Genomic DNA, 24,515 nt, shown 5'->3' on the forward strand with positions numbered 1-24,515 from the left:
GATCTTGGTCACCTCTCTGACCAAGTCTCATAGCGAAGGGTCTGAATACGTTAAAAAAATAAAAATACGTATGTAAATAAGGTATTTCTGATTATATTTAGAATAATGCTGTAACAAAATGTGGAAAAAGTCAAGGGGTCTGAATAATTTCTGAAAGCACTGTGTACCAGAGAGTTGCCAGGTTATATACTATGCCAGAGTTGCTAGGTTACATACTTAGAGCTGCCAGGTTAACCTGCCAACCCACTGGTATAGATTATAACCTGACAGTAGCTCTCTATACTGAGAGTTGCCGGGTTATATTCTATACCAGAGAGTTGCCAAGCAATCCTCCTGGGATGCTAGTAGCCATCCTCCCTCCTGCATGAATCTGGTCTGACCCTACTACACAGTTGATTCTAATCTACAGTAATAGATCGATGACCTTGAGTAACTGAATCTGGAGTGTCAGAGCAGGGCTGAAGAAAAAGCTTGCACAGCCAGTAGCTCACTGGAACAGTGTACCTAACCTGGTTCAGCTCATCAAGCAGCAACATTTTTTGAATCAGGGGTGCTAGATTAGGGTTCTGGTGAAAACCTACAAAACGGTAGCTCTCCAAGAACAGGATTGTACAGCCCTGCTCGAGAATATACATTTTCCCTCTACCTGTGTTCATCTGAACCTACAGGAGGTATCCAAATGCAGTGGGAGTGCTCATCCCCAGTGAGAGCATGATCCTAACTGGTTTATGCAACAGACCTTTCTCTCCTCTTCCGCACCACAGTGGAGGCCCCAGACAGAGTCATGTTCCCCCAGCCAGGCAGTTATATAGCAGCATTATGTAGGCTTGGTCTGCCTGCCTGCTGTAAGGGGAACTCCACCGCTATCGAACAGTTTGTCACAGAGACCCAGGATCACCACACTAACACAGGTCACCCACTCAAGATCATATAAATATAATTACTAGTCCACAGGACCGAAAAACACTCAGATATTTCCTGTAAAAGAGCGAAAGGAAGGATCTCAAAGTGATTAAATGAAAGCATTTGCACATAAGCCCAAACTAACATAGACCACCATAAAGCAGTCAGCTGAAATTAATATGGCATGGCACTATTTTCCACTGTGTGTAGTACTTCAGTGTGTGTCAGTGTTTAATTTGGCTATGCGTAAACTCACACTCAAATCGGTCTGCCGGCAGTGATTTGATTCAAGGACTGGCTACAGACCCATCTCTCTGTGCTCCTCCTCCCCAGCAGAACCCATTTGGTCCTCAATAAATACACCGTTGGACTTGTGTAAAACCCCCTCCTCATGCCGATCTAGTGATGGGGAACTCTCTCTCCTTCGAGAGAGAAATCCTGCGTCACAAGGAAATAAGAATAATCCTGTTGGAGCGTGATTGTGGTCAGGTGATGAATGAAGCCAGAGGCTATGGGAGGATCTGGAATCCCTGTTGGCTTAGACTGATGACATCATGTGATGACATGTCTTTGGTCTGTTTCCTTTACTTCTCCTGTGCTGGAATGTCCCGCGGACAGAATGAAGTAGGAGTAGTGTTGAACGGAGTAAATCACTTGATTAAAGTTGCTGCAGACATTACATGGGAAATGCCATTTAATTCGTAGACGGCATTATGCATTGGTTGTCCTGGTGAATTGAGCTAACATTTTTCACTTTTGAAGGAGAATGGCAGAGACACAATTCTTAAATATGTCCCAAAAGAAGTACTAAGGGCACTTTCTACTTATATGAAAGAGGTGCATAGAACAATCTAAAAGAGAATCTCACAGAAATACAGTAATTTGATTGGCAACAGTCCCACCTACAGGATACCATGAATGCTTAAAATAACAATAGAACACGACATTTCAGAGATGATCAGATTTATTACATTTGAACATAAGGAGAGACAGAGATACAAATCTGTTAAGGTATGACAAAACATATACACATTTGAATATAAAGCTTGTTTATTGTGTAGCAAATCTGTAGGTTTAAAAAGGCACTTTTACGTTTTAGTAGAGTCGCTGACCAGATATGTTAAGAATTATTATTAAAAGCATCAAACCAAGCTCATTTCTTTCGTATGCATGTATATTAAAAAAACAGAATGATAAAACCAACCTCATGGCTAACAACAACAACATGGACTCATAGGTAGACTTAAAATAGTAAATGGAAAACAGAAATTAGTATGATGTTTGGTATGGTAGGTATTCATTTGTGTATGTGAAATATTCAATTTCGTATGATATGAATGTGTATGTTTCCAATTGTAATTTGTACAATATGCAATGTTAAAAATTCAAATTTATTGCGACTAACGTTAGCTAGGCGGCTAACGTTGGCTAGGCTAGTAGTTACCCCCTAGAGTCGACATCCGCACCCCCGCAGAAATGTAGTTAGCATAATAATCTCAACAAAAAACACCATCAAAGATGTCTGTTAAAGATACGTTTTTTTGCGTGGGCTGAGTCTCAATCCACCACACTCACCAATGGCAGCCTTCCGCATTTGTGGTGGAAGGTGTCCAAGCTAGAGGTGTTTGCCAGACCATGAGACATCCTTGGGGAAAATAAAATAAATAAAATAAATCGTTCCTCACGAAAACGTCGGTAGCGTCTGAACGGTTTGGCCTAGAAACTAATATGACCACTACAGAGAGATGACTCATTAACACAATCCCCACGGGACTCGTCTGAAGTCGGTACTGACGATCTGCCAACTTCAGTCTGTAGCGTCCGAACAGTTTGGGCTACACACTAATATGACCCCTCGATGAAGTGACTCTCCCGAACACGTCGGTTGTTTTGCTCTAGGATTCCCACAAGCCTTGTCTGAAGGTAGCCCGATACTAGTAAAAACATTTATGGAAGTATGCAATGTGTAACTTTTTGGGCTACCGGGCCAAATTCAGATAGAAAAGTGACAGATCTATACCACACTTCTGTTTCCCATTCTGAAGTTTCATTTGTGTGTGTTACTTTCGGTTTTGTACACAATCTTCAACCAGCTGAAAATACAATATTTTTGGTTATGAAAAAAAAAGAAGGTATATTTCACAAGGGTTTAGATGCTACAATGATTCTCTACACCAGAGTTTCCCAAACTCGGTCCTCGGGATCCCAAGGGGTGCACGTTTTGGTTTTTGCCCAAGCACTACACACCTGATTCAAATAATTATAGCTTGATATCATTATTTTATGTATACCGAAAGGGGTCCTAAATTTCTAAATCAAGTTGCTAAATGATCCTTGGTATGACTATCTAGACGCTTAAGGATTAAGGTTAAAAAGGTAGCTAGCATGCTAAGTACTTGCAAAGTAGCTAAAAAGAATTAAGTCATCACAAAGTTGCCAATGATCTAAAATGGTCCGTGATGATTCACCCACCCAGCCAACCACCCTCCTTTCGTTTTTTTGCCTTAAGTAACCGGTTTTATGTAATCATACCTAACGCTGCATATCATACTCATTTGAGTGTCCCAGATTCTTGTTTAATATGTTATGTCCAGTCAATGAGACAAGCCTGGGCATTAAAAAAAATGACAGTGGTCCCCTTCTTCAAGCAGCACAATGAAAATGTTTTTACCCAGTAGTGTGACTCATAACATGCCAAACAGTAAAGCAAATCTGAAAAGACACCTACCCTATTCCTACTTAGGAATAGAGGTACCATTTGGGACAGCTCTGGATGGAAGGTGTATGCCTTTAGTTGAAGTCTCGGTTAGAGAGGATGACAGGAGCTACCAAGGTCCAGAGGTAGAGAGCCAAGCCTATCCAGCTAGAGCTAATCTTCACCCACACTGCTGGCATACTGCTCTGCATGGCCTGGTAGTCTGCGTCAGGTCTGGGGAGAAATCAGGATCAATCACATTTTATTTACCATCTCAAAACCACATAGTAGACTGTGTTGGTTTGAAAATCAGGTTGTCTGAGTACCACAAGACTGTTAGCCTGCTGACCTAAAGCCCTGGCATTAAATTGGGGAGCTGACGCATGTATCCAGGTCTTAAACAATGTGAATCACCGCAGTTATACTGGTACACATTCCTATTCCTCTCCCATCACATATAACCAAAGAAAACCAGAGCTACTTACTGGTACCAGTTGGTGAGTGTCATCATGATGTATAGGGAGGCCAGGCACAGGCTGAAGTGGAAGAAGGAGTAAGAGTAGGTGACCGCATCTTCCTCATTGTCCACAGCCCGTCTGACCCCGTCCTCCCCCATGGCCGCCTCGTGGTCGTCTGCAGCCAGACCCTGGTTCTCCTCTGTCTGCATCAGCCTGTTTACCTGGGTGTTGTTGGACGAACGGATGCTGCAGGCGAGAAGAGGGAAAGAGCAGGAAACCCGTCAGGAAAAAAAGGTAAGTGATGTGGACAGGCTCAAAGGGTCTGGATTTCATTTGAAAGTGCTCTGAACAAGTGTTTCTCAAATCCAGTCCTGAGGATCCACAGGCTTAATCTAGCACGGTACTTTGATCAGGTGTGTCTGGTCTGGGCTGCAACGAAGAGTACCCGGTCGAGTCCTGTGGGTAGTTGTGTAAAGTAGCAAAGTATTTCTACTTTGTTACTGTACTTAAGTAGTTTAGAGTATATCTGTACTGTACAATTTATATTAGTTGACTTTTACTTCACTACATTTTCAAAAGAAAATGTATACTTTCACACCGATACATTTCCCGACACCTTCATTACTCACTACAAATTCAAATCAACCTGAAGCTGAAAAAAAAAAAAAAAAAAGAATGTTGGAAAAAAAAAAGACAAGCAACATCGGTGAGTCGGCGCACTGATGGGTGAACTCGTTTAGCTAGGCAGCAGGCGACGACAAACAAGCAGAGTTGAGCCAATCCTCATATGTTTGGGCAAACCCAAGGGCCCTTAAGTATAAACCCCACCCACTGGGAGGCTGTCACTCGCAAAACAGTAATCTACTCAATCATGTCCGACATCGCTCTACCACCTGACTACTCCGCTCACGTCGCAAAATATATTTAGGAATCTATATTATTCAATTACTGCACGCACCAACGAGCGTCTGCGTTGCCAAGGGCTAAAATAGAAGTCAGTTCTATTTCTGACTCAGATCGTGCTGCAAGTCCTGCCTCTCCAATCTCCTCATTGGTTTATTGAAGCAGGTACCCCAGTAGAGGACCTTGTTATTTCACCTGAAATGCACAACTCAATGTTTATAGCCCAGGACAAATTAGCTAGCAACAGCAAGCTAGCGAAATAGGACAAATTAGCTAGCATGTGCAAGCTAGCTAGCTAAATTGCCATATATGTTTAATGCTTTTCGACATGTCCCCAAATTAATATAATTGGTTTAGTTTGTTTTGATATTTTAACCTGCGTTTCGTGATCGCGTTTGGTGTGGGGGGGGACAAAATATATTTATGCACGTGAGCAGCCGGTTTCGGTTCCAGAGGACAAACACCCTTGGCTGTATCTAAAATAAATGTTTTAATTTCTCAGGATGAATCCTTCATTCCATCAGATGAAATGTCTGTTAGGTTTACCAGAAGTTCAGGAAATACTAGCGTCAAAGAAATCGCCGCCGTTAGCTTGCTAAACTAACTAGCCCATGTTTGCTAATGCAACAAGCAGTGTTAGTTGATGCTAGCTAATCCTAAATAGTTTAACTACCTACTTTAGCTGGCTAAAAATATGCCCAGATTCGGGAAGCTTTGTTGACTGACGTTAACACAAATCGAACTGACATAGCCAATTCCCCCCAAATAACGCACAGCCCCCAACTTTGGACACACTAGCGGTTGGAGGACTAAGTAAACTTGAGCGCAACATTTAAGTGGACTGGAAAATAACAGTAAGTTTTGCGACTAAAAGACACCCGTCTAGCTAGCTGACCACCGATTTTTATTGCAATTTATGTAATTTGAGTTTTCAAAAAGGTAATATGTATACACATTTTTGTAGGACACGCTGTATATCGTAAAATTCGACATACCACACATTTAATATCGAACCTTTTACCGCTGAAATATAGCCAACAGATTTGCTGATGTTGCTATCAAAATGCTGATAGTTGTAGTATTTCCACTAAAATGTCAAACATGCTAATTGCTAACCCATTTGCTAACATTTTTACAACACCAATAAATCACAAAATATTGATGGCTTGATCACAAGATCACTATTGGTAATGTTTCTTAAACAATGTTGAAAATACGGTGTGCTACGCTAGTCCGAATCTGGTCACATTGCCATCAGCTAACACCGAACCCAAACCGGCTGCGAGCATGCGCACATAAATTTTGTCGCCCCACACCAAACACGACATGCAGGTTTAATGATCAAAACAAACTCTGAACTTGGGAACAGTTCGAAAAGCATAAAATATTTATGGCAATTTCGCTATTTAGCTTGCACTTGCTAGCTCATTTGTCCTGGGATACAAACATTGAGTTGTTATTTCACCTGAAATGCAAAGTCCTCTACTCTGCCAATTAATCCACATAAAACCGGCAACCAAATAATTTCTAGTCATCCCTCTTCCTTCCAGGCCTTTCTTCTCTTTATATTGCGAACTTTCATAAATTAAGTGCATTACCGCCACCGACCTCGTTCGTCTTTCAGTCACCCATGTGGGTATAACCAATGAGGAGATGGCAACGCAGACGCTCTTTAGCGCAATAATTGAATAACAGATTTTTACATTTATTTTGCAACGGTCGAGCACGCGACGTGAGCGTTGTGGTCAGCATTTAACGTTAGTCAAGCTAAATACCCTTTTCTCTAAAACACTCCTGGTCAAGCTAGCTAACATTGGAAACCTAACACCCACTAGTTTAGCTAGAAATGTTATTCCTTGTGTTAGTTGATAAAGTTGTTCTTCTCACGTAGGTAATTACTGTAGACTTACGTTAGCTAGATCAATGAACATTGTAATATTCATTGGTCAAACTCACTTAACTAATGTTATTTATAGCGTTACAATTAGGATCCTATACCTTAAGTATTTGGTGATGGTAGTTACCTAGTTAACTGTCTTTTCCTATTATTATTATTATTATTATTATTATTATTATTTCAGAGAAAGCACGTACACCATTTTAAGATTTTTAGAGAACTGACAGCAAACACATTGAAGAGAACATGCCTCACACTCCCGCCACCATCAAGCTGAGCACATTATTGAAGGCAGCGTCTCAACTCCATCGACAAAGCTGTGGTGAAGTATATGGTCCTTGGGCTCCAACTATTCGCTGTAGTAGAACGAGAACCATTAAAGGCCCACACTGCACTCCAGGATTAATGAAGCATCCAAGGAAATGAAGGTGACTGAGGGCATGAGAGGAGTTGACCACAACGCCGCCACCACCGACTGCTGGTCTGCAAGAAGACGGAGCTTCATTGGTGTTACAGAGGATTGCACACCTTTGAAGTATTGGCAGGCGCCCTAAATGACATCCATTCTGAGTTTGAAACTCGGAGGAAGATTGTCTGTTCTAACAATGACTACCTTATTCAAAGCTTTACAAGTCTTTGGAGAAGGTGAAAACAACAAGGCAGTTGAAGCAGTGGGTTTGGGTGGTGAGGCAGCTAGCCAGGACGATGGTGAAGAGGAACAAGAGGAGATTGAAGTGAAGTTTGATGTGGCAACGATCCTGAATGTAGATGGTTGAAAGTACCAGCTGCCGAAGCACCAGTGTTGTGCTTGCCACCTACTCCACTAAGGCTCTACAGGCAATGCTCTGAAAGCAACATCCAGTGAGGCATACAAAATAAAGTGTTCTGTTCAACATTTGGCAAGTGCCTAGCACTTTGGAACAAATGCAGGAGATCTCCACTTGCAGCCGAAACCAATGAAGATACTTGCGACCTCCAACTGCTACGCCCGAATGCTACAAGGTGGAACTCCTGGTTGTAGAAAGACTGAGGATCGTCAAAGGAGAGGCGGCCGTCAGTTCTCTGCACAGACTTCAAGGTTCCAATGTAAGTAAGGATTGTATTTGATAATGTAAGGTCTTGAATATCATAAATAGGTTGCAGTATTTCCTGACCCTTTGCTTGGGGAATAACCGTTTCACATATTGTTGCCATACACTATCATTTAGTCAACTACTCATCCAGCCATTGATTAGTTGTTAAATCAGGTGAAATTGTTAGTGGTCCCCTTTGTAGGTTAGGAAACAGTAGTATTTTTTTTCTTCCACAGGTTCAATCCAGCTGAAGTCGCCTTCCTCACAGAGTATGCTTCTACCATGAGCCCAGGGTAAAAGGCCATCAACATCCTGCAGGCTGAAAGCAATGTCCAGGTGGGGTGGCTACTTCCAGCTATCAACTTGCTGATCACAAAACTTGACCGAATCAAGTTGTCCCTGAAGTACTGTAAGCCTCTAGTGGAAGCGCTTTAACTGGGACTGACGAAGCACGTCAGCCACGTTTCAAGAACCTGAGCTCATCGCAGCTGCAATCCTTTTCCCCAAATTCACAACAACTTGGACGAAGGATGACGCCACCATCAGAATGGTTTAGACAAAATGTGGTTCATTAACAATATTTTATTCATAAACAACTTTTGTATAGTGTACATTTTGACACATCATAGATTTGAGAAGCAGCCATTTAAACTACAATCCTGACTTTGAAGTTCAGTCCAATGGGCAGCCTACTTCGCCTTGTTGCTCGATTTATATAGATGGGGGATGGATTAATGTAGGCTCACAAAAAACATGACTGCATGATTTCTATTGTCATCTTCCTTGTATTTCAGGAATGTACTACATCAAGGACCACATGGAAAAACCCTGCAGCTAGGTGATGGCAGAAGTCCTTCTGGTGAACTGGTGGCATGAAGACATCTCAAGCACAATTAAGCTCCAAACAGCTGGACAGATACCTAGCCTGTTAAGCTGATCATAGGGAGTTGCTCAAGTCCTTCCCAGCAGTCTGAAGTTGAACACACCCTTGCCTGCCTCAACTGCATGTGAAAGGCGGTTCAGCATTGCAGGATTTGTTTTCAGCCCAATGAGAGCAGGGCTGGATTCCAGAAACTTTGAAAAACATATTTTACTGAAGATGAAGTGCAAATTCAACTTCAAGTAATGACACCTTAATGCTAGCAAGCCCAAGGAAAGGGATGCCTTATGCGTTTTGTCACATTTAAAATTCACAAGTCATAGGTGTCCATGTTAAAGGTGTGACCTGAAACACTGATTTCGAATCCAGTTCCATCAGAGGTGACGTCCTCATATTCCTACAGTGAGGTTGTGTGCAGATCTGTACATGTACTTTGAGTTACCTAAAAAAAATGTTTTTTAAAGAAACGAACTATAGGGTTCTATACAAAACAAATTATCAAGCAAAGTGACTGATTGTAACTGCTTATGTTTAGTGGCTATATTTTGTCTGTAAGAGATGTATTTTTAAGTGTTATCTGAGCACTTTTTGCATCCGTAAGACTTACCTTCCAGAAAAGCTCAAACCAAATAAAAGATCTGTCTGTTTTGCTTTTCAGATTTACAGCTCTAACATTTCATACTTAAAGTAGCTGATATTAAATGTACTTTAAGACTTTTACTCAAGTAATAGTCTAATGAGTGACTATCTTCTAAATGAGTCATTTTCCAGTAAGGTATCTTTACTTTTACTCAAGTATGGCTTTTGGGTACCTTTTCCACCACTGCCTGTGGGTCCCCAGGATTGGAGAGAACCTTACTCTAGGTTGTGATGTCATACCTGGCATACAGTGTGCAGAAGAAGAAGATGACCAGTCCTATGATGCCCTGTGCATCCCACCACTGGACCTCTTGTCCTGGGGCAGGTGTAGGGCTGGGGTTGTTGTTGACCAGACTCAGCAGGCTGGGGTTACACTTACGGTCTGTAGGAAGAAAGATAATACTGCCATACCGATGAAGGCCAAAATGTTATGCTTTTAAAACCAGAGTCACATCTATTTTTCTCTCGTGATTTTTGGCTGCAACTCATTTCATGTTGGATGAAGTGATCACTGACCCAAGTTGACCTTTCAGGTAAAATATGCTTATTCACAGTCTTTGTTGCAGACTTCTCATTACATGAATTCCATGAGTCAGTATGTGAACCATGATTCTGAACAGGGTCATCAGTAGGGTCATGATGAAACTTACTGGGGTTGTTGGTCATGGCAGACCATGTGACATACATAGTGTAGAGGGAAATGAGGGAGGCCTGGAGCAGGCCTGAGCTAGGCTGGGCCTCCTGGGGGAAAATAAATAAGTAAATAAACAAGACAGACACATGACACATTAGTCTCTGTTCAACAACATTCACATGAACAAATTGTTCACAGGTGCAATATGCAGAAATTGCACCGCCATTTCCTGGTTGCTAAAGTTCAAACAGTTCGCCTAATTTCTGTATGACAATACAAGCAGTCATTGTGTAGAAAATCCTTGTATCACTACAGCTGTGAAATATAATTTCCATTACCAAAAATATTGTATTTTCAGCTGTTTGAAACGGGTGTACAAAATCAAAAGACAAAAACTAAACTTAAGCATAGAAAAAGCGCAGATAGAACAGATCCTTCACTTAAACGTGCTTTCAATGAGAATAACAGATCTATAGCTCAGTTACATATTGTAGTTAACATTTTGATGATATTTGATAATTGCAAACATTGCTAAAATTTACACTCCAGAATGAACTTCAGTATGTGTATGTATTTCAAGGAGTGCAGGCTGTTTCAGTCTTGTTCCTCAAATAAACATTGTACTCTATAAAACTGTGGGAACTTTCGGTGTGCATGTTTCGATCTTTCGAGACTGAAACCTCACCTGAACTTTGGGCAGGATGGCAACAATGGAGATGATGATGCAAAAGATTAAGTTAAGGCTAATGAAGATCTTGTGTTCAGTGCAGTCATCTCCCGTGGTGTAATAGACATAGAACAAGACCACAGCAGAGAAGGCCAGGGCATAGTGTAGCACCGTGAACGACAGGAGAGCTGTGGGAGGGGAAACATAAGAATATATCACATTATTAAATTATTTTTCATTTGCACTAGAAAACCGGGGTCAATTTCTCTTCAATTCAGGAATTAAACTGAAATAGCAATATTTCTCAGGGAAATGTCAGTTTACTTCCTGAACTGACTGAATAAAAATAGAACTGACCCCAAACCTGGAGAAAACATTGACAAAAAGTACATTTAAATGGAGGTAGACAACACTAATTTAAAATCAGCAGAATGTATTAACAATCAGTACCTGCAAACCAGCACTTGCTGTTTCCCTCCTCAGCATTCTCCAGCCAGGACTGGTTCCAGGTGTGAGAAAAATCCACCAGCAGGATCAGTTGGATGATGATGAAGATGAAGGAACCCACTACGCCAAAGTAGAACCACACTGGAACACAGGGTGAGTTGTTAAGACTAAATGTGCAATGGGTGATTAATTGACCATAATTGACTACACGTCATTGGCGATGCGTCACTTGGGCCGGGCCCACCAATATCCAGGAGATTTGCATGCAATTCTGTTATTTCATGTCACAATAATATATCATATCAGTTAGCAAACAATTTAAATATATTTTTTAAAGAAGCTTGATCTAATAAAGTATGTGGTCGCTTTCCCATTGTATTGGTACATTTTCGTCGAATCAGGCAGCCCCAAAATGCAACTGTTCCAGCCTTGCTCAGTGCTTTCTGTGGTGGAGGGTCAGACAAAGAAAGTACAGAGCGCAGGCGTTGTTGAACTTCTCTGGTTGCGCGTGTTTGGCTGAGGGCATGTCCACTCACGGGGACACTACCTGACCGCAGCATCTACTGGGAGAGCGAGCCATCAGAAGTCCTTATTCAGTGCTCCATTGGTTTACAGTAGAAGTGCCCACCCATGAAGGCTCAATGCTATTGGCCACAGATAAAGCAGGGTTTTATGCTGTGTAATTTTGATTGGACTGGTGTCAACGTCATAGCTAGCTAGTTGTTTACCATGTCTTCAAGCTAGGTGAAATATGTCAACTAGAGGTCGACCGATTAATCGGAATGGGCGATTAATTAGGGCTGATTTCAAGTTATCACATTCGGAAATCGGTATTTTTGGACACCGATTTGGAAGATTTTTTTTTTTTACACCTTTATTTAATCTTTATTGAACTAGGCAAGTCAGTTAAGAACACATTCTTATTTTCAATGGCGGCCTAGGAACACAGGGTTAACTGCCTTGTTCAGGGGCAGAACGACAGAGTACCTTGTCAGCTCGGGGATTCAATCTTGCAACCTTACAGTGAACTAGTCGAACGCTCTAACCACCCGATTGCATTGCACTCCACGAGGAGCCTGCCTGTTAAGCGAATGCAGTAAGCCAAGGTAAGTTGCTAGCCAGCATTAAACTTATCTTGTAAAAAACAAATCAATCATAATCACTAGTTAACTACACATGGTTGATGATATTACTAGTTTATCTAGCGTGGCCTGCGTTGCATATAATCGATGAGGTGCATATTTGTGAAAAAGGACTGTCGTTGCTCCAATGTGTACCTAACCATAAACATCAATGCCTTTCTTAAAATCAATACACAGAAGTATACATTTTTAAACCGGCATATTTAGCTCAAATAAATCCAGGTTAGCAGGCAATATTAACCAGGTGAAATTGTGTCACTTGTCTTGCGTTCATTGCACGCAGAGTCTGTGTATATGCAACAGTTTGGGCCACCTAATCTGCCAGAATTTTACATAATTATAACATTAAAGGTTGTTTATTTTTTATTTTATTTCACCTTTATTTAACCAGGTAGGCTAGTTGAGAACAAGTTATCATTTGCAACTGCGACCTGGCCAAGATAAAGCATAGCAGTGTGAACAGACAACACAGAGTTACACATGGAGTAAACAATTAACAAGCCAATAACACAGTAGAAAAAAAAGGGGAGTCTATATACATTGTGTGCAAAAGGCATGAGGAGGTAGGCGAATAATTACAATTTTGCAGATTAACACTGAAGTGATAAATGATCAGATGGTCATGTACAGGTAGAGATATTGGTGTGCAAAAGAGCAGAAAAGTAAATAAAAACATTATGGGGATGAGGTAGGTAAAAATGGGTGGGTTATTTACCGATAGACTATGTACAGCTGCAGCGATCGGTTAGCTGCTCAGATAGCAGATGTTTGAAGTTGGTGAGGGAGATGAAAGTCTCCAACTTCAGCGATTTTTGCAATTCGTTCCAGTCACAGGCAGCAGAGAACTGGAACGAAAGGCGGCCAAATGAGGTGTTGGCTTTAGGGATGATCAGTGAGATACACCTGCTGGAGCACGTGCTACGGATGGGTGTTGCCATCGTGACCAGTGAACTGAGATAAGGCGGAGCTTTACCTAGCATGGACTTGTAGATGATCTGGAGCCAGTGGGTCTGGCGACGAATATGTAGCGAGGGCCAGCCGCCTAGAGCATACAAGTCGCAGTGGTATAAGGTGCTTTAGTGACAAAACGGGTGGCACTGTGATAAACTGCATCCAGTTTGCTGAGTAGAGTGTTGGAAGCAATTTTGTAGATGACATAGCCGAAGTCGAGGATCGGTAGGATAGTCAGTTTTACTAGGGTAAGTTTGGCGGCGTGAGTGAAGGAGGCTTTGTTGCGGAATAGAAAGCCGACTCTTGATTTGATTTTCGATTGGAAAGGTTTGATATGAGTCTGGAAGGAGAGTTTACAGTCTAGCCAGACACCTAGGTACTTATAGATGTCCACATATTCAAGGTCGGAACCATCCAGGGTGGTGATGCTGGTCAGGCGTGCGGGTGCAGGCAGCGAACGGTTGAAAAGCATGCATTTGGTTTTACTAGCGTTTAAGAGCAGTTGGAGGCCACGGAAGGAGTGTTGTATGGCATTGAAGCTCGTTTGGAGGTTAGATAGCACAGTGTCCAAGGACGGGCCGGAAGTATATAGAATGGTGTCGTCTGCGTAGAGGTGGATCAGGGAATCGCTGTGCAATGCAACAGGAATATTTAGACTTATGGATGCCATCCGTTAGATAAAATACGCAACAGTTTCGTATTTCACTGAAAGAATAAACGTCTTGTTTTCGAGATGATAGTTTCTGGATTCGACCATATTAATGACCCAAGGCTCGTATTTCTGTGTGTTATTATGTTATAATTAAGTCTATGATTTGATATTTAGTAGAGCAGTCTGACTGAGTGGTGGTAGGCACCAGCAGGCTCGTAAGCATTCATTCAAACAGAACTTTCGTGCGTTTTGCCAGCAGCTCGTCTCTGTGGTTTATGACTTCAAGCCTATCAACTCCCAAGATTAGGCTGGTGTAACCGATGTGAAAGGGCTAGCTAGTTAGCGCTAATAGTGTTTCAAACGTCACTCGCTCTGAGACTTGGAGTGGTTGTTCCCCTTGCTCTGCATGGGTAACGCTGCTTCAAGGATGGCTGTTGTCGATGTGTTCCTGGTGCGAGTGAGGAGAGGGACGGAAGCTATACTGTTCCACTGGTAATACTAAAGTGCCTATAAGAACATCCAATAGTCAAAGGTATATGAAATACAAATGGTAGAGAGGGAAATAGTCCTATAATTCCTGTAATAACTACAACCTAAAACTTCTTACCTGGGAATATTGAAGACATGTTAAAAGGAACCACCAGCATTCATATGTTCTCATGTTCTGAGCAAGGAACTTAAACGTTAGCTTTTTTACATGGCACATATTGCACTTTTACTTTCTCCCCAACACTTCGTTTTTGCATTATTTAAACCAAATTGACATGTTTCATTATTTATTTGAGGCTAAATTGATTTTATTGATGTATTATATTAAGTTAAAATAAGTGTTCATTCAGTAATTGTAATTGTCATTATTACAAATAAATTAAATTATTTGTAAAAATGTATTTATCGTCTGATTAAATCGGTATCGGCTTTTTTAGTCATCCAATAATCGGTGTTGAAAAATCCTAAAAATCGGTCAACCTCTAATGTCAACTAACTTTGCTATCTCCTAGCAAATCATTTTCAAACTTATCATTATGTGGTTGGTGGAGGATCATGAAGCAGTGGCTAACATCTATTTTAAGGTAGGCTAGCTATAATATCCTATAGACTATGTCTTATTGTTGATGTTTGATGGCAAACTAATACCCATGGAACCACATGTAGAAGAAGAGTTACACATCTTTGATATAACTGTACAATAGATGAAGGGAATAGCATTCCCTTATGCAAATGTTGCATATTGTTAACCAGGCCCCTTTGTAACAGGCAGACACACGCAGTGTTGCAGACCGATTACTAGCTAAGTTTAATCTATAAAAAGTATGCTCGATTACTGTGGTCTTTCGTGCAATATGAGCTAAAGATAAGGGAAGTAGCCTTAAACTGTTCTTACCCAAATGTTGTAACTCCAAACTAATTTCTGGGATTGGTTATTAGTGCATTCTATGTGTAGCCAGTGTCGTAGTTTTGATGCATGAGCTTCGTCGATTGCGTTTTCCCCACCAATATTTTCGTGAAAATTCCCACTGGTTATTAGTGTTTGGAAGAAGCTATTTAACATTGAAGTAATATAATAGAGTATACCTGTGTTGAATGTCCCATCTGGAATGAAGAAGGCTCCTACAGTTATCCCCACCAGTATAAGGAACTTGAAGAACCAGAATCTGAGAGGACAAAGCCACAGGCATTCATTCAATACATCACTTCATACAAAAAAACAAGTCCTGTGTCTGTACACCATTAATAAAATACTGGTCATATTTTATAGGGCAATATCGCAATTTTTTTCCATGGCTAAAAAAATGAATTTAGCAGGCCAACCTATTTGCTCCTGCTGTATGTAAAACATTGTGCTATAGCTTGTAAAATAAATAAATGTGACTCTGGATGACACCACAATGTTTGTTTCCAACATTAGTGTTTCTTTCCTAAAGAAGTTATATCCGCTTCGTGTTTTGTTTCCTTGCCATGATACAAACGAGAATGCAATATTTTATACTGGTATGTAAACAAATAAGGGTGTGGGGGAGATGCTTCACTGTCCTGGTCTGGCCAGCAGAGGGCAATGTATTCCCAAATATCACTATCCACTACAATAAAAGTCTGCTACATACCCATTCTGTAGTGAGGCTCGGGGGTCCTTGCTGCTGCGAACACGGATCATGATGATGGAGAACAGGAAGAAGAAGCAGGCCATGGCAAAGCACATGCGGTACACAGACTTGTAGCCCACGATGACATCACAGTTCACCTTGTTTTCAATGCCTGGTATGGTTATGGAAGTTCCACCAACACAGAACCCAGGTATCTGATAGATCAGTGAAGAAACATAGTAAGAATTGAACCAACAATCTACATAACACAGGTCAAAAAGTTGTCAACCACAGGGCCTTCTACACCAACTTGTGACACCAACTGGGTAAGAACCAGTCTCCTGCAAGCCACAAGTCTGTGTTAGCCCACTGAGCTAAGACCTTGCCACTAGTTCAGGGAGCGAACACAAATTTGTAGGTTTCAGGCAAGGCTCCTCATCAAGCAACCAAGACCAGGGTTGTGTTACGTGGTGTTACCTTCTTGAGCTGAGCCTCCATGCCAGGTAGGATCATGATGACAGAGACCAGGGACCCCAGCAGCAGCAGGAAGGAGAAGGCCAGCCGGGACACAGTGGAGTTGTAGGTGGAGGGACAGCATCCTGACAGCAGACAGGGAGCGGAGCCACACAGACATGATGCCTAGATAGATTGCACAGACAAGTCAAATTTTTGTTGTGCCAGAGAGAGATGGCATAATCTGGCATAACATGGTTTGTGTGTTTGCAACAAATATACTGTGCGCCACTGCCTGTTATTCCCTTTATACAGCTCCATTCCTGTGTATTGTATTCCTCGTGTTGGTTACTATTTAATAATATAAAACTCTGCATTGTTGGGAAAGGTTCTTAAGCAAGCATTTCACTGTTAAGTGACAATTTGATAAGCTTTAAAAAAAAATTAAAAAATTGTCATGGCAACCATTGCGTTTCACATCCAAATGAGCCCGGACAACTGTTAGTTGTATTGAAGGTAATCCTGCCAGTGACAATGACAGAGACTGCCACTCATACAATTACAGTACAGCAATGAACACTAACACAGCCGTCTGATGCATGCTCTTTCTCAAGAAAGATTTTCTCATGATAACATATTGGTGGAGATCCAAGGTCCCTTTCCAATGTGTTTTAAGAAGAAGCGTGGAGAGGAACTGGAGCAATCAGGACTGATGAATTGAGGAAGACCCCAGTGGTGTGTATGTGTTGTATGAGGTCACAGAAGGACAATGCTCCTTGGGAGGCATCTCACTGCTCTCTGATGATTCATGAAGACTGTCAAGTCAAGAGATGCTGTGTGAACTAGAGGTATAGGCTGGATCAGCCCAGAGATGTGTGAAGCATAGTTTAGTCAAGCACAGGGAAGCCTATGATGTGGTAGCTGGGAAGGATCAGCCATCCTTCATTAAATGATTGCAAGTTACAGTGCATTCAGAAATGGATTATCCCCCCCCCATTTCAACATACACATAATGACAAAGCAAAAAAGCAGGTTTTTAGAAATGTATATAATATAAAAAACTGAAATCTCACATTTACATAAATATTCAGACCCTTTACTCAGTACTTTGTTACAACACCTTTAGCAGCGATTACAGCGGAGTCTTCTTGGGGATGACGCTACAAGCTTGGCACACCTGTATTTGGGGAGTTTCTCCCATTCTTCAAGCTCCGTCAAGTTGTCGGTGCACAGTTATTTTCAGGTCTCTCCAAAGATGTTCGATTGGGTTTAAGTATGGGGTCTGGCTGGGCCACTCAAGGACAAACATTTACCCGAAGCCACTCCTGCATTGTCTTGGCTGTGTGGTTAGGGTTGTTGTCCTGTTGGAAGTTGAACCGTCACCCCCAGACTGAGGTCCTGAGCACTCTGCAGCAGGTTTTCATCAAGGCTCTCTGTACTTTGCTCCATCCATCTTTCCCCACGATCCTGACTGGTCTCCCAGTCCCTGAAAAACAGCTATAGGAAGAGTGTTGGTGGTTCCAAACTTCTTACATTTAAGAATGATGGAGGCCACTGTGTTCTTGGGGACCTTCATTGCTGAAGAAATGTTATGTTACCTTTCCCCAGATCTGTGACTCGACACAATCTTGTCTCAGAGCTGTCAACTGTGGGACCTTAAGCACGGTCAACTGTGGGACCTTATATAGATAGGTGTATGCCTTCCCAAAACACGTCAAATCAATTGAATTTATCACAGGTGGACTCCAATCAAGTTGTAGAAACATCTCAAGGATGATCAATGGGAATAGGATGCACCTGAGCTCAAGTCTCATAGCAAAGGGTCTGAATAATTATGTAAATAAGGTATGTTTTTTTAAAATATTTTGAATACATTTGCTAAAATTTCTAAAAACATGTTTTCGCTTTGTCATTATGGGATATTGTGGGTAGATTGAGATTTTTTTTTAAATCAATTTTAGAATAAGGCTGTAAAGTAACAAAATGTGGACCATGTCAAGGGTCTGAATTCTTTCCAAATGCAGGCTGTATGCACCAGGGTAGGCCATAAAGTGGAGCAGTAGTTACAAGCTTTTTCTCAAAGGGTGTAGCCATTGTAGGTAAAACAGACACAGGGCTTTATGGTGACGTAAGAATGTGCTATAAACTCTTCAATAGAAAGGGTCAATAGGCCTAACACTCTCTGCATGGTCATTTTAGTGGTGTGGGGGTCCCCAAAATTGGATGAAATTCACGTTCTATTGCTCAAGCAGGCTTAGAAAACGTTCAGTGACTAACAAATATACTAAACATTATTATTGGACAGCGTGACGCACTGAAACTGCATAGAAACCGGAAATTAGCCTAACATGAAACTGCTGACTTTTTCAGCAAATAAAACCATGTTAATTGACCGACAAAAGAAGTGTCTGTTTTCAAACGAAAGTATTTAAAACCACTTCAGATCAACATAACATATTAGAATATACTGGGAAAACAGTGTGTGTTTACATAAGGACCCAAAAACAAACGTCGTTGCACACTCTCACTCTAACAAAGTGAGCAAAATGACAAATAGGAAGTTATATAATTTATACTTACACAGCTAGCGATTGAACACAATGCCATACACGCTCCCATTTTAGTTTAGAACGAATACCCCAAAATGTCAACAAGTTACTTGAAAACGTTGTTGAACTACGCGTAGTTTCCTTCGACGCTATCCAAGCAGCAACAGGGCGTGTCTGAAGAATCAGGTACACCCTTTTGTTAGTCGGTAACTCAACACCGTCGACGGTGATATGTCCATGGGTGTCTTCAATCCAACATCTGGACTAATCAACTGCTGATGCGTTTAATAATGTATCAATATGAATAGCTCACATTCTAACTGAGGCTTAAAGTTCAGAATTACATGTTTATATTAAAAACAACCGTATACTGTAATAAGTGGAAGACACACACACACACACACACACACACATACACCTATAAATAATCATGCTTGTTGATAAATCCTGGACAGTCAAATGTGTAAATCACCTCTTTCCCTGATTATCCCACATCAGAAGGGAGAAGCATCAGCATTAAAACATGGTCCATTTACCCCAGTTGGACTTGTTTGCACTTGACACTTGATGTTATGTTGTTAGAGTAGTTAAGAAGTCATCTGTAGCAGCTACTTACAGATTCCTTAATCAACTGAAAAATCTATCTATAGTAATTGGGCTGGCAAATGAATAGACAGGGGCAATTTCTCAGATTGTTCAGGCAATTCTCAAAAATAGGAACTTCCCGTGAGTTAGGATGTTTGATATGCTTTTTACATGTATTGTAACAAAGACAATAAAATAGATCAACATGATAAAAGTGGCCATTTTAGGCCTATACGTTCCCTCTGTAAGACCAATGATCTGTGAACTTACAGTTGAAGTCAGAATTTTACGTACACTTAGGTTGGAGTCATTAAAACTAGTTTTTCAACCAATCCACACATTTCTTGTTAACAAACTATAGTTTTGTCAAGTCGATTAGGACATCTACTGTGTGCATGACACAAGTAATTTTTCCAACAATTGTTTACAGATTATTTCACTTATAATTCACTGTATCACAATTCCAGTAGGTCAGAATTTACATACATTAAGTTGACTGTGACTTTAAACAGCTTGGAAAATTCCAGAAAATGATGTCATGGTTTTAGAAGCTTCTCATAGGCTAATTGACATAATTTGAGTCAATTGGAGGTGTACCTGTGGATGTATTTCAAGGCCTACCTTCATAGTCAGTGCCTCTTTGCTTGACATCATGGGAAAATCAAAAGGAATCAGCCAAAACCTAAGAAAAAAATGTGTAGACCTCCACAAGTCTGCTTCATCCTTGGGAGCAATTTCCAAACGCCTGAAGGTACCAAGTTCATCTGTACAAACAATAGTACGCAAGTATAAACACCATGGGACCACGCAGCCGTCATACTGCTCAGGAAGGAGATGCGTTCTGTCTCCTAGAGATTAACATATTTTGGTGCAAAGAGTGAAAATCAATCCCAGAACAACAGCAAAGGACCTTGTGAAGATGCTGGAGGAAACGGGTATAAAAGTATCTATATCCACAGTAAAACAAGTCCTATATCAACATAACCTGAAAGGCTACTCCGCAAGGAAGAAGCCACTGCTCCAAAACCGCCATAAAAAAGCCAGACTACGGTTTGCAACTGCACATGGGGACAAAGATCATACTTTTTGGAGAAATCTTTAGTCTGATGAAACAGAAATGGAACTGTTTACACATAATGACCATTGTTATGTTTGGAGGAAAAAGGGAAGCTTGTAAGCCGAAGAACACCATCCCAACTGTGAAGTGAGGGGGTGGCGGCATCATGTTGTGGGGGTGCTTTGCTGCAGGAGGGACTGGTGCACTTTACAAAGTAGAAGGCATCATGAGGCAGGAAAATTATGTGGATATATCGAGGCAGCATCTCAAGACATCAGTCTGGAAGTTAAAGCTTGGTTGCAAATGGGTCTTCCAAATGGACAATGACCCCAAGCATACTTCCAAAGTTGTGGCAAAATGGCTTAAGGACCACAAAGTCAAGGTTTTGGAGTGGCCATCACAAAGCCCTGACCTCAACCCTATAGAAAATTTGTGGCCAGAACTGAAAAAGCGTGTGTGAGCAAGGAGGACTACAAACCTGACTCAGTTACACCATCTCTGTCAGGAGGAATGGGCCAAAATTCACCCAACTTATTGTGAGAAGCTTGTGGAAGTCTACCCAAAATGTTTGACCCAAGTTAAACAATTTAAAGACAATGCTACCAAATACACTCAATTAGTATGTAAACTCAATTAGTATGTAAACATTCCCACTGGGAATGTGATGAAAGAAAACAAAGCTGAAATACATCATCCTCTCTACTATTATTCTGACATTTCACATTCTGAAAATAAAGTGGTGATCCTAACTGACCTAAGACAGGGAATTGTTACTAGGATTAAATGTCAGGAATTGTGAAAAACTGAGTGTAAATGTATTTTGCTAAGGTGTATGTAAACTTCTGATTCAACTGTACATGATACAGACAACACCTTGGTGTCATTATACTCAATCGTGTGCTCTAAATATGGAGTATCACTACATTCTTAAATACAATTTTACACATTAATTTATTCAACACGAATCCCCCTGGTGATGACATTATTATCTGGAACTTGTGAGAACCACAACTTGTTTGAGTAGACCATAGAATCTGAGGGTTCCATAAAGAGAATTGAGATCATGAGGGCTTTTGAATTCTAAGAGCCATTTTGTTCTGTGACCTAAAAACGGGTGTATTCATTAGTCAGATTCCATTGCAAAACAGTCTGTTCCTCCAAACGGAAAATGTTCCATTTGTGCTGTTTGGTTCCTAGAGTAAATGGTAAACGGTTTTCCGTTGCAAAACGTTTTGCGACAGACAAAATGTTTAGCAACGGAATCCGACTACTGAATACAGCCCAGTTCATCCAGAGACACACGGCGGCCATTGTTGTTGTCTGAGTTTATCGATATGATCATAGTCGTCCTCAGTATATTCTACACAGATGGTGTAAGACCCAATTGACGGCACTCCTTGACCTTCTTCAAAATGCTTCAGTTGGGTAACTTTATATTCTCTGTCCATGCATCTATCATCGGCCCCTCTTTTCAACAAACGAATACAGCTTTCTACACTAAATGCCAATGGCAAAATTCAATGATGACAAGTTCATACATCCTCATACTGTTCTTCATGAGCAACATAAGCAAAAGAAAACAATAGAAAGTGATTAAGAATTAGACAGTGGTTTCTTCAAGGGAACCACACTCCTAATCTGAAATATAAACTCTCCAGTCAATACAAAGAACAATGAGTGTCCAATTGTATTTGATGAGGGAGAAAATATTCTGATACCCTACCACACATGAATGTTTGACGAAACCAATGCTGGTGTGGGTGAAGGATTTTTGTTCCAGCTAGCACTAACTAACACAACTGATACCAATCAAGTCGTGAATGATGACGATGGTTGACAGTGTGTTGTTGATTGGCACTCAACTGCCTACACTGTCCCTAGAGTTCAGGGCCTGTATTCACATGGCTTCTCAGATTGAAGTGACTCAAATCCTATTCTTTTGTATATCCGTTTCGAATCGGTTCATTTTCCTGCAGTCTGAACAGCCAAAAAGCACATGGAATCAGATATTTCAAGCCACATTTCGAACCACCTTCGTCTATCCTTTTGTGGACCCTGAGCGAGATTTGGTGGTGGGTCAATTTTTTTTGTGCCCCCCTATTGACGGTAGAGAGAAACAATTGTCTTTTAAAGGTTTTCCTGTAATTCTACATATTTTGCCATGGGGCATAGAGAAAACATTGCAGTTTTAAAGGAAGTCTTCTGCAGTTCTACACATTTTGCCATGGGGCGGAGAGAAAATGTTGCAGTTTTAAAGCTAATTTCCTGCAATTCTACACATTTTGCCATGACTTATGCCAGCTGTAAATGAGATCTTGTTCTCAACTAGCTTACCTGGTTAAATTACAGCGTAAAAGGGATCTTGAGGAACGAATCTTGAGGAAGGCTATCACTCCATTTTGCAATGTCATGCCATACCCTGTGGACGGCGCTCAATTGGAGCCAATTTCCTCCTACAACAGGACAAAGACCTAAAGCACAGCTCCAAACTATGCAAAAATGATTTAGGGAAGTAGCAGTCAGCTGGTATTCTGTCTATAATGGAGTGGCCAACCCTATTGAGATGTTGTGGGAGTAGATTGACCGTATGGTACGTAAGAAGTGCCCATCAAGCCAATCCAACTTGTGGGAGGTGCTTCAGGATGCATGGGGTAGAATCTCTTCAGATTACCTCAACAAATTGACAACTAGAATGCCAAAGGCCTGCAAAGATGTAATTACTGCAAATGTAGGATTCTTTGATGAAAGCAAAGTTTGAAGGACACAATTACTATTTCAATTAAAAATTATTATTTATAACCTTGTCAACATCTTGACTATATTTCCTATTCATTTTGCAACTCATTTCATGGAGGTTTTGATGGAAAACAAGGACATTTCTAAGTGAACCCAAACTTTTGAACGGTAGTGTACATATGAGTAATGCAAAATATGTAAACATTATTAAAATGACTAGTGTTACATTTATTAAAGTGGCCAGTGATTTCAAGTCTATGAATATAGGCAGCAGCCGCTAATGTACAATTGATGGCTATTTAACATTCTGATGGCCTTGAGATAGCAGCTGTTTTTCAGTCTCTCGGTTCCAGCTTTGATGCACCTGTACTGACCTCGCCTTCTGGATGATAGCATGGTGAACAGGCAGTGGCTCAGGTGGTTGTTGTCCTTGATAATCTTTTTTGCCTTCCTGTGACATCGGGTGCTGTAGGTGTCCTGGAGGGCAGGTAGTTTGCCCCCGGTGATGCCTTGGGCAGACCGTACCACCCTCTGGAGAGCCCTGAGGTTGCGGACGGTTCAGTTGCCATACCAGGTTGTGATACAGCCCGACAGGATGCTCTCGATTGTGCATCAGTAAAGGTTTGTGAGGGTTTTAAGGGCCAAGACAAATTTCTTCAGCCTCCTGAAGTTGAAGAGGTGCTGTTACGCCTACTTCACCACACTGTCTATGTGAGTGGACCATTTCAGTCCCGTTGACGTGGATAGGGGGGTGCTCCCTCAGCTGTTTCCTGAAGTCCACGATCATCTCTTTTTTTTGTTTTGTTGAGGTTATTTTCCTGGCACGACACTCCCAGAGCCCTCAACTCCTCCCGGTGGGCTGTCTCGTCATTGTTGGTAATCAAGCCTACTACTGTTGTGTCGTCTGCAACTTGATAATTGAATTGGAGGTGTGCCTGGCCACGCAGTCATGGGTGAACAGGGAGGACAGGAGGGGGCTGAGCACACTTTTGTACGGCCCCAGTGTTGAGGATCAGCGAAGTGGAAGTGTTGCTTCCTACCTTCATCACCTGGTGGCGGCCCGTAAGGAAGTTCAGGAGCCTGCTGCACAGGGTGGGGTTGAGACCCAGG

The 24,515-nt window shown here is 41.3% G+C and overlaps 1 protein-coding gene and 1 long non-coding RNA gene across 2 annotated transcripts; one reads left to right on the plus strand and one right to left on the minus strand.

Annotated features, from left to right (window-relative positions):
• Positions 1-1,849: 1,849 nt before the first annotated feature.
• Positions 1,850-19,215, minus strand: LOC112229643 (serine incorporator 1-like). The gene is made up of 10 exons (XM_042310553.1): positions 19,059-19,215; positions 16,503-16,664; positions 16,047-16,240; positions 15,517-15,596; positions 11,200-11,337; positions 10,768-10,937; positions 10,099-10,189; positions 9,689-9,830; positions 4,084-4,302; positions 1,850-3,832 (listed from the first exon to the last, which is right to left on the minus strand). Exons 1-10 carry the CDS (start codon positions 19,095-19,097, stop codon positions 3,694-3,696), a joined length of 1,374 nt encoding a protein of 457 aa, XP_042166487.1. The 5' UTR covers positions 19,098-19,215; the 3' UTR covers positions 1,850-3,693.
• On the plus strand, positions 5,268-9,726 carry LOC121841529. The gene is made up of 3 exons (XR_006080577.1): positions 5,268-7,942; positions 8,166-8,265; positions 8,724-9,726. It is a non-coding gene; the product is annotated as an uncharacterized LOC121841529 (long non-coding RNA).
• Positions 19,216-24,515: the final 5,300 nt, after the last annotated feature.

Source organism: Oncorhynchus tshawytscha, linkage group LG31 (genome assembly GCF_018296145.1).
Source record: "Oncorhynchus tshawytscha isolate Ot180627B linkage group LG31, Otsh_v2.0, whole genome shotgun sequence".
Taxonomy (NCBI): domain Eukaryota; kingdom Metazoa; phylum Chordata; class Actinopteri; order Salmoniformes; family Salmonidae; genus Oncorhynchus; species Oncorhynchus tshawytscha.